This window comes from Sardina pilchardus, chromosome 17 (genome assembly GCF_963854185.1).
Source record: "Sardina pilchardus chromosome 17, fSarPil1.1, whole genome shotgun sequence".
Lineage (NCBI taxonomy): Eukaryota > Metazoa > Chordata > Actinopteri > Clupeiformes > Clupeidae > Sardina > Sardina pilchardus.
In genome coordinates, this window is record NC_085010.1 from 31,430,067 (window position 1) to 31,440,066 (window position 10,000).

Consider the following 10,000-nt stretch of genomic DNA (forward strand, 5'->3'; position numbering starts at 1 on the left):
TGATGGCGAAGCTGTACACATCCCCCTTCTGCGTCCCGTTAGAGGGGAAATACACATCCCTCAACAGCTCTGGAGCCGTCCAGTACAGGTCTACACACACACACACACACACACACACATATAAATACACATCCCTCAACAGCTCTGGAGCCGTCCAGTACAGGTCTACACACACACACACACACACACACACATATAAATACACATCCCTCAACAGCTCTGGAGCCGTCCAGTACAGGTCTACACACACACACACACACACACACACACACACACACACACACACACACACACACACATATAAATACACGTCCCTCAACAGCTCTGGAGCCGTCCAGTACAGGTCTACACACACACACACACACACACACACACACACATATAAATACACATCCCTCAACAGCTCTGGAGCCGTCCAGTACAGGTCTACACACACACACACACACACACACACACACACACACACACACACACACACACACACATATAAATACACGTCCCTCAACAGCTCTGGAGCCGTCCAGTACAGGTCTACACACACACACACACACACACACACACACACACACACACACACATATAAATACACGTCCCTCAACAGCTCTGGAGCCGTCCAGTACAGGTCTACACACACACACACACACACACACACACACACACATATAAATACACATCCCTCAACAGCTCTGGAGCCGTCCAGTACAGGTCTACACACACACACACACACACACACACACACACACACGCACACACATATATAAATACACATCCCTCAACAGCTCTGGAGCCGTCCTGTACAGGTCTACACACACACACACACACACACATATAAATACACATCTCTCAACAGCTCTGGCGCCGTCCAGTCTAGGTCCAGGTCTACATGTAACGGGTGATAGCTGGTTAGCTATGCTGTGGAACGTTAGTAAACCTCACTCCCCGACACTTCAAGAGCGCTGCTGGCATGAAAGCTAGTAGCCTGGGCTTTTAGCTGGATTGTTAGCGCGCTCGACTCCCGATCCGAGGTGCTGCTGTCTCGCGGGTTCGAGTCCGGGCGTGTGCAGGGCTGGACCGCGGTGGTTCCACACAACGCAGGTTACATACACACACACACACACACACACACACACACACACACACACACACACACACACACACACACACACACACACAAACACACTCTCACCCTCAAAGCAGGGGTTGTCTATAGGGATGAGTCTGTGTTTGCACCCATGCTTGAGTTCCCAGAGGCCGAAGCCGGACAGCTTGACCTGCAGACGACTGTCCACCAGACACGTGGACAACTTCAAGTTCCCATGCGACCTCAGACTGCTCTTATGCAGGAACTCCATACCCTACACACACACACACACACACACACACACACACACACACACACACACACACACACACACACACACACACATAGAAATATAAGCACACACTTCAGACCGCTCTTAAGGAGGAACTCTACAGTACAACCACACACACACACACACACACACACACACACACACACACACACACATAGAAATATAAACACACACTTCAGACCGCTCTTAAGGAGGAACTCTACAGTACAACCACACACACACACACACACACACACACACACACACACACACACACACACACACACACACACACACACACACACACACACACACACACACACACAGGCAGCAGTACATCACAAAATCTGTGGGTACTTTCTAAACAAACATTCCTTACTCACATTGACAATGTCATAGGCAAAAGACAGCTTAAACATCCAGTCCAACTCCACGTCAGAGTTTCTCAAAACATCCTAAAAACACATATGCACACACACACACACAAACATGCAGACAATCAATTAGTCAGCTGTCTGTACAATAGCACAATTTAAACACATTAAAAGACTCAGGGTCTGTGTGTGTGTGTGTGTGTGTGTGTGTGTGTGTGTGTGTGTGTGTGTGTGTGTGTGTGTGTGTGTGTGTGTGTGTGTGAGTTCGGTGGCCATATAGAGGTAGTGGGTGTAGAATGTAGGCCATGGGGAGGTCACACAGAAGAGCAAGCAATGGCTGCGATAATCATAGTGCTGAGGCAGGGTGTGTGTGTGTGTGTGTGTGTGAGAGAGAGAGAGTGTGTGTGTGTGTTACCTGTTGGGAATGGCCTCTCTAAGGCATTTCCTGATAGCGCTGAAGAAGGTCTCTCTGTGTGTGTGTGTGTGTGTGTGTGTGTGTGTGTGTGTGTGTGTGTGTGTGTGTGTGTGTGTGTGTGTGTGTGTGTGTGTGTGTGTGTGTGTGTGTGTGTGTGTGTGTGTGTGTGTGTGTGTGTGTGTGTGTGTGCTTCATTAGCGGGTGAAACTGAAGTTGATAATTACAGGTGATTACAGGTGCAAAGACGATTAGAGAGGGAGCAGGTAAGTGTCCACAGGTGGGCGGGCTAACTCAGGTGCTAATGGCTGGACAGGTGTGTGTGGGGGGGGGGCTAACTCAGGTGCTAATGGCTGGACAGGTGGGGGGGCTAACTCAGGTGCTAATGGCTGGACAGGTGGGGGGGGGGGGGGGCTAACTCAGGTGCTAATGGCTGGACAGGTGGGGGGGCTAACTCAGGTGCTAATGGCTGGACAGGTGGGGGCAGGTGAGGGCAGGTGTGTAGTTGGTCTCCTGAGTCTCCTGAGTCCGCAGCCAAACAGCCCATGAGGCTCCTCACTCTCATTCTGATGTCTTCATAATATGTGTGTGTGTGTGTGTGTGTGTGTTCAGGGGAGAGTGATCATGGTTAAATATAGACTGACTTCTTACAGTACTGCATGACCACGCACGCACGCACGCACACACACACACACACACACACACACACACACACACACACACACACACACACACACACACACACACACACACACACACACACACACACACACACACACACACACACACACACACACACACACACACACACACACACACACACACACACACACACACACACACACACACACACACACACACACACACACACACACACACACACTTCACTAACTGACCTTGAGGCTGCCCTTCTTACAGTACTGAATGACCACACACACACACACACACACACACACTCTTCACTAACTGACCTTGAGGCTGCCCTTCTTACAGTACTGAATGACCACACACACACACACACACACACACACACACACACACACACTCCACCCCACACACACACACACACACTCACACACACACACACACACACACACACACACACACACACACACACACACACACACACACACACACACACACACACACACACACACTTCACTAACTGACCTTGAGGCTGCCCTTCTTACAGTACTGAATGACCACACACACACACACACACACACACACTCTTCACTAACTGACCTTGAGGCTGCCCTTCTTACAGTACTGAATGACCACACACACACACACACACACACACACACACACACACACACTCCACCCCACACACACACACACACACTCACACACACACACACACACACACACACACACACACACACACACACACACACACACACACACACACACACACACACACACACTTCACTAACTGACCTTGAGGCTGCCCTTCTTACAGTACTGAATGACCAGACATACACACACACACACACACACACACACACACACACACACACTTCACTAACTGACCTTGAGGCTGCCCTTCTTACAGTACTGAATGACCAGACATACACACACACACACACACACACACACACACACTTCACTAACTGACCTTGAGGCTGCCCTTCTTACAGTACTGAATGACCAGACACACGTTGGGAGGCTCGATGCACACACCAAAGAACTGCACCAGATTCTCATGTTTCAGCTCCCTCATCTGCAGAGGAGAGGAGAGTAGAGGAGAGGAGAGAGGAGAGGGGAGAGGAGAGGAGAGGAGAGGAGTGGAGTGGAGAGAGGAGAGGAGGAGAGGAGAGAGGAGAGGAGAGGAGAGAGGGGAGGAGAGGAGTGGAGAGGAGTGGAGTGGAGAGAGGAGAGGAGGAGAGGAGAGAGTAGAGGAGAAGAGAGGAGGGGAGAGGAGAGGGGAGGAGAAGAGAGGAGAGAGGAGTGGAGAGAGGGGAGGAGGAGAGGAGAGGAGTGGAGAGAGAGGAGGAGAGGAGATGAGAGGAGAGAAGAGAGAAGAGGAGTGGAGAGAGGGGAGGAGGAGAGAAGAGAGGAGTAGAGAGAGGAGAGGAGAGAGGAGGGGAGGAGGAGAGGAGATGAGAGGAGAGAAGAGAGAAGAGGAGTGGAGAGAGGGGAGGAGGAGAGAAGAGGAGTGGAGAGAGGGGAGGGGAGAGGAGAGAAGAGAGGAGAGGCGAATAGAAAGAGAGGGAGGAGAGGGGAGATGATGGACTTTCAGACGAACACACACACACACACACACACCATGTGGTTTTACTGTGTAAGTGCTGAGTCCTACTGTACCACGTTAAACTCGTGGATCACACACACACACACATACACACACATACACACACACACACACCATGTGGTTTTACTGTGTAAGTGCTGAGTCCTACTGTACCACGTTAAACTCCTGGATCACAGAGGGCTTCCTGACGTCGGACACCGCCTGGTTCTTCAGGTACTTGATGGCCACCTGGTTCCCCTGTGTGGAGGTAGATAATAGGACATGTACCCTCCTCCTCTCTCTGCATGCAACAACCCAGTCTCACAGCGCTAGCCTGGCCTAGCCTAGCATAATCCATTGGATTAATCTTTTAGATTAAGGTTTAGATAGCAAATGAGTTAAAACACTGGTATGTTCCTTTAAGGTTCCCTGAGAGGGAACAGGTTCTATCCAGGTCATCTGGTAAAAGCCCATGGTGAGCCTATGGCTAGCCTATAGCTAAGCATAGTTAACTGGTTAGTACAGTTAGCCTATGGCTAGCCTATAGCTTAGCATAATTAACTGGAAGTGGGTTTGTACAGTTAGCCTATGAATACCCTATAGCTAAGCATAATAACTGGTTAGTACAGTTAGCCTATGGCTAGCCTATAGCTTAGCATAATTAACTGGTTAGCACAGTTAGCCTATGGCTAGCCTTTAGCTAAAAGTAGAGCGGTACATTTCTATGACTCTGACTAAAAGGTAAAAGGGTCTGAGATTTTCAACCATGACGTATGCACAATTCCGGTTTGAGAACGTATCAGAATGATCATGTTATGCAATCAGCTTAAGATGGCTACATCAAGTGGAATCCATCTCTTGTTCTCCGCGGGTCACCTGGTAGAGGCCGACGGTGATGTAGATGCTGTCCTGGCTCCTGGGGTCCCGCAGGCTGTTGCTGGACCGGATGGTCTGGGAGCCTCCACTGGCACTCTTGCTGATGGTCGTGCTCAGAGACTGGCTAGGCATACCCTGGGTAAGAGCAACCACCACATGGTACACACACACACACACACACACACACACACACACACACATCAAAATCTCAATCTTTCACGCCCTTTCTCGTGATTGACTGACTTCCTCTATATATACCTACATGTCACTGTCACCTGTAGTGTTATCACCTGTCGTGTTATTACCTGTAGCTTTATCACCTGTAGTTATCACCTGTAGTGTTATCACCTGTAGTTTCACCTGTAGTGTTATTACCTGTAGTGTTATCACCTGTCGTGTTATCACCTGTAGTGTTATCACCTGTAGTTTCATCTGTAGTGTTATCACCTGTAGCTTTATCACCTGTAGTTTCACCTGTAGTGTTATTACCTGTCGTGTTATCACCTGTAGTTTCACCTGTAGTGTTATTACCTGTCGTGTTATTACCTGTAGTGTTATTACCTGTCATGTTATCACCTGTAGTTTCACCTGTAGTGTTATCACCTGTAGTGTTATCACCTGTAGTGTTATCACCTGTAGTTTCACCTGTAGTGTTATCACCTTTAGTGTTATCACCTGTAGTGTTATCACCTGTAGTTATCACCTGTAGTTATCATCTGTAGTGTTATCACCTGTAGTGTTATCACCTGTAGTTTCATCTGTAGTTTCATATGTAGTTTCACCTGTAGTGTTATCACCTGTAGTGTTATCACCTGTAGTGTTATCACCTGTAGTGTTATCACCTGTAGTTTCACCTGTAGTGTTATCACCTTTAGTGTTATCACCTGTAGTGTTATCACCTGTAGTGTTATCACCTGTAGTTTCACCTGTAGTGTTATTACCTGTAGTGTTATCACCTGTAGTGTTATCACCTGTAGTGTTATCACCTGTAGTTATCACCTGTAGTTATCATCTGTAGTGTTATCACCTGTAGTGTTATCACCTGTAGTTTCATCTGTAGTTTCATATGTAGTTTCACCTGTAGTGTTATCACCTGTGTGCCTCAGTCTCACCTTGGGCTCTTTGATGATGGTGATGTCGCTGTAGTTGATCTGCCACCAGCGCGCGTCGTCTAGTCGCCCCTGGAGACGCACCTTCTGGAGGGTGAGCACGGTGATGAAGAGCAGCGCAGCTCCACCCATCAGAGGCATCAGCACCAGCAGCAACACCATCATCTTATCTGGAGCACACACACACACACACACACACACACACACACACACACACACACACACACATCAGCACCATCAGGGTCACCATCATCTTATCTGGAGCACACACACACACACACACACACACACACACACACACACACATCAGCACCAGCAGCATCACCATCATCTTATCTGGAGCACACACACACACACACACACACACACATCAGCACCATCAGGGTCACCATCATCTTATCTGGAGCACACACACACACACACACACACACACACACACACACACATCAGCACCAGCAGCATCACCATCATCTTATCTGGAGCACACACACACACACACACACACACACACACACACACACACACACACATCAGCACCAGCAGCATCACCATCATCTTATCTGGACACACACACACACACACACACACACACACACACACATCAGCACCAGCAGCATCACCATCATCTTATCTGGAGCACACACACACACACACACACACACACACACACACACACACACACACACACACACACACACACACACACACACACACACACACACACACACATCAGCACCAGCAGGATCACCATCATCTTATCTGGAGCACACACACACACACACACACACATCAGAACAGGAGGATCACCATCATCGAGCACACACACACACACACACACACACACACACACACACACACACACACACACACACATCAGCACCAGCAGCATCACCATCATCTTATCTGGAGCACACACACACACACACACATACACACACACACACACATCAGCACCAGCAGGATCACCATCACCTTATCTGGAGCACACACACACTGACACACACACACACACACACACACACAGCTCTGAGCAGGAATCAATGTGTGTGTGTGTGTGTGTGTGTGTGTGTGTGCACATGCATGCATGTGAGTGAATGTGTGTGTGTGTGTGTGTGTGTGTGTGTGTGTGTGCACTTGCATGCGTGTGCTGCGTGTGCGCAAATATGTGTATGTGTGTGTTTTCATGGTTATGTGGCGCTTCACCGTTGTACAGCCATTCACAGAGCTCGTTGTTGAAACCACAGAGTGGGTTGTCAGTAGGAAGCTTTCCCATTGGCCAGAACACGGACATGAACCTGGGCGTCTGCCTGTGGCGCACAACAACACTTCCTGATGAGTCATCGCATCAACACAACCCAAAACAACAACAAGTAAACAGTTTAAACAAACACAAACAACAACACTTCCTGATGAGTCATCGCATCAACACAATTACAGTGTAAACAAACACAAACATAAACAACAACACTTCCTGATGAGTCATCGCATCAACACAACCCAACACAACAACAAGTAAACAGTTTAAACAAACACAAACAACAACACTTCCTGATGAGTCGTCGCATCAACACAACCCAAAACAACAACAAATAAACAGTTTAAACAAACACAAACAACAGCAGGTCCTGATGAGTCATCGCATCAACACCACCCAACACAACAACAAGTAAACAGTGCAAACAAACACAAACATAAACAGCAAGACGCTGCTCCTACTGACTGACCTCATCATCTTCGTCTGGCTGTCGAAGTCGAGCACGGAGACGAACTTGACGGAGTCTCCGTCGGGCTGCAGGTCGTACAGCGAGTAGTCCACATTCCGCTCCCCCTCCTCATCAAAGTGGACCAGTCCGGACGCTCCTGAAACGGGGTACGAGACGGATCAGTTCTGATACAGACCTCAACAGCGACCCTATGAACTCTGACCTCAACAGCGACCCTATAAACGCTGACTTCAACAGCGACCCTATGAACTCTGACCCCAACAGCGACCCTATGAGCTCTGACCTCAACAGCGACCCTATGAACTCTGACCCCAACAGCGACCCTATAAGCTCTGACCCCAACAGCGACCCTATGAGCTCTGACCTCAACAGCGACTCTATGAACTCTGACCCCAACAGCGACCCTATGAACTCTGACCGGCGACCCTACGACCTTTGACCTGAACGGCGATCCTACGACCTCACCTCATGGACACACATATACACTGACCTGAACAGCGACCCTATAACATCACCTATATATACTGTATATATAATATATATATATATATTTATGTGTGTGTTGCTGAGATTGGATTATTAATAGTGTTTGGCTTACTGGTGTGTGTGTGTGTGTGTGTGTGTGTGTGTGTGTGTGTGTGTGTGTGTGTGTGTGTGTGTGTGTGTGTGCGCGTGTGCGTGTGCGTGTGCGTGTGCGTGTGCGTGTGCACGTGCGTGTGCACGTGCGTGTACCCTGAAATCTGATGTTGGCCTTGTGTTTGAGTCTCTTGAGGACTTCTCGTCCATCTCGTGGGTCCATTCCATCGGTCATCACCTCCTTCAGCCCCATGGCGTACAGAAGCACCGCGTCATGCAGGTACGCTGCATAAGGACTCACCTGTACGCACACACACACACACACACACACACACACACACACACACACACACACACAAACACCTCATATTGTAAACTAGGCACATTAATGATTTCTAAGACCTCTGAGCGTGATATGTTTGTGAATGTAGAGGAGTTCTAAGTGTGTGTGTGTGTGTGTGTGTGTGTTACCTACCTCTATGTCAGAGGTCAGGTTGCTGTAGAACGGGGCATCGGTCAGCCTGGCGTGGACCTGCTGGAAGAAGTCGTAGTACTCGTAGCCCTCGTAGCTCTTCTGGGCAATGACGAAGACCATGTCGAAGGCCCGCACCATGTTCTCTCCGCCCCTACTCACCGCAGACTTCCACATGTTGTCCTGAAGCACCAGACACCAGCTGATTAGTCCACCCACAGACCAGCTGACAGAACAGCATCAGACACCAGCTGACAGAACTATATCAGACACCAGCTATAGACCAGCTGATAGAACAGCATCAGACACCAGCTGATAGAGCAGCTGATAGAACAGCATCAGACACCAGCTGACAGGACAGCATCAGACACCAGCTGATAGAACAGCTGATAGAACTGCATCAGACACCAGCTGATAGAACAGCATCAGACACCAGCTGATAGAACAGCTGATAGAACTGCATCAGACACCAGCTGATAGAACAGCTGATAGAACAGCATCAGACACCAGCTGATAGAACAGCATCAGAGAACAGCTGATAGAACAGCATCAGACACCAGCTGATAGAACAGCATCAGACACCAGCTGATAGAACAGCATCAGAGAACAGCTGATAGAACAGCTGATAGAACAGCATCAGACACCAGCTGATAGAACAGCATCAGAGAACAGCTGATAGAACAGCTGATAGAACAGCATCAGACACCAGCTGATAGAACAGCATCAGACACCAGCTGATAGACATAAGAGCTTTCTGGTTGGTCTGTGGCCCAAATCTGATACACTATTGTAATTTCATACTGGATTTAATAAGCTACCATTCTAGCTTAATAAAGAGATGTGATTGATTGCTTACATTCTATTAGTATATG

General features: G+C 48.6%; 1 protein-coding gene across 1 annotated transcript in view; it reads right to left on the minus strand.

Moving 5' to 3' along the window:
* gucy2g (guanylate cyclase 2g) overlaps window positions 1–10,000 on the minus strand; it is a 29,000-nt gene that overhangs the window by 11,196 nt on the left and 7,804 nt on the right. The window contains exons 5-15 of the mRNA XM_062517935.1: window positions 9,132–9,311; window positions 8,813–8,957; window positions 8,081–8,216; window positions 7,560–7,663; window positions 6,360–6,526; window positions 5,248–5,382; window positions 4,546–4,629; window positions 3,757–3,861; window positions 1,736–1,807; window positions 1,187–1,355; window positions 1–90 (exon numbers count right to left, since the gene is read on the minus strand). The exon at window positions 1–90 is cut by the window's left edge and continues 66 nt beyond it. Of these exons, the coding sequence (XP_062373919.1) occupies window positions 1–90; window positions 1,187–1,355; window positions 1,736–1,807; window positions 3,757–3,861; window positions 4,546–4,629; window positions 5,248–5,382; window positions 6,360–6,526; window positions 7,560–7,663; window positions 8,081–8,216; window positions 8,813–8,957; window positions 9,132–9,311 (1,387 nt within the window). The remainder of the gene's footprint in view (window positions 91–1,186; window positions 1,356–1,735; window positions 1,808–3,756; window positions 3,862–4,545; window positions 4,630–5,247; window positions 5,383–6,359; window positions 6,527–7,559; window positions 7,664–8,080; window positions 8,217–8,812; window positions 8,958–9,131; window positions 9,312–10,000) is intronic.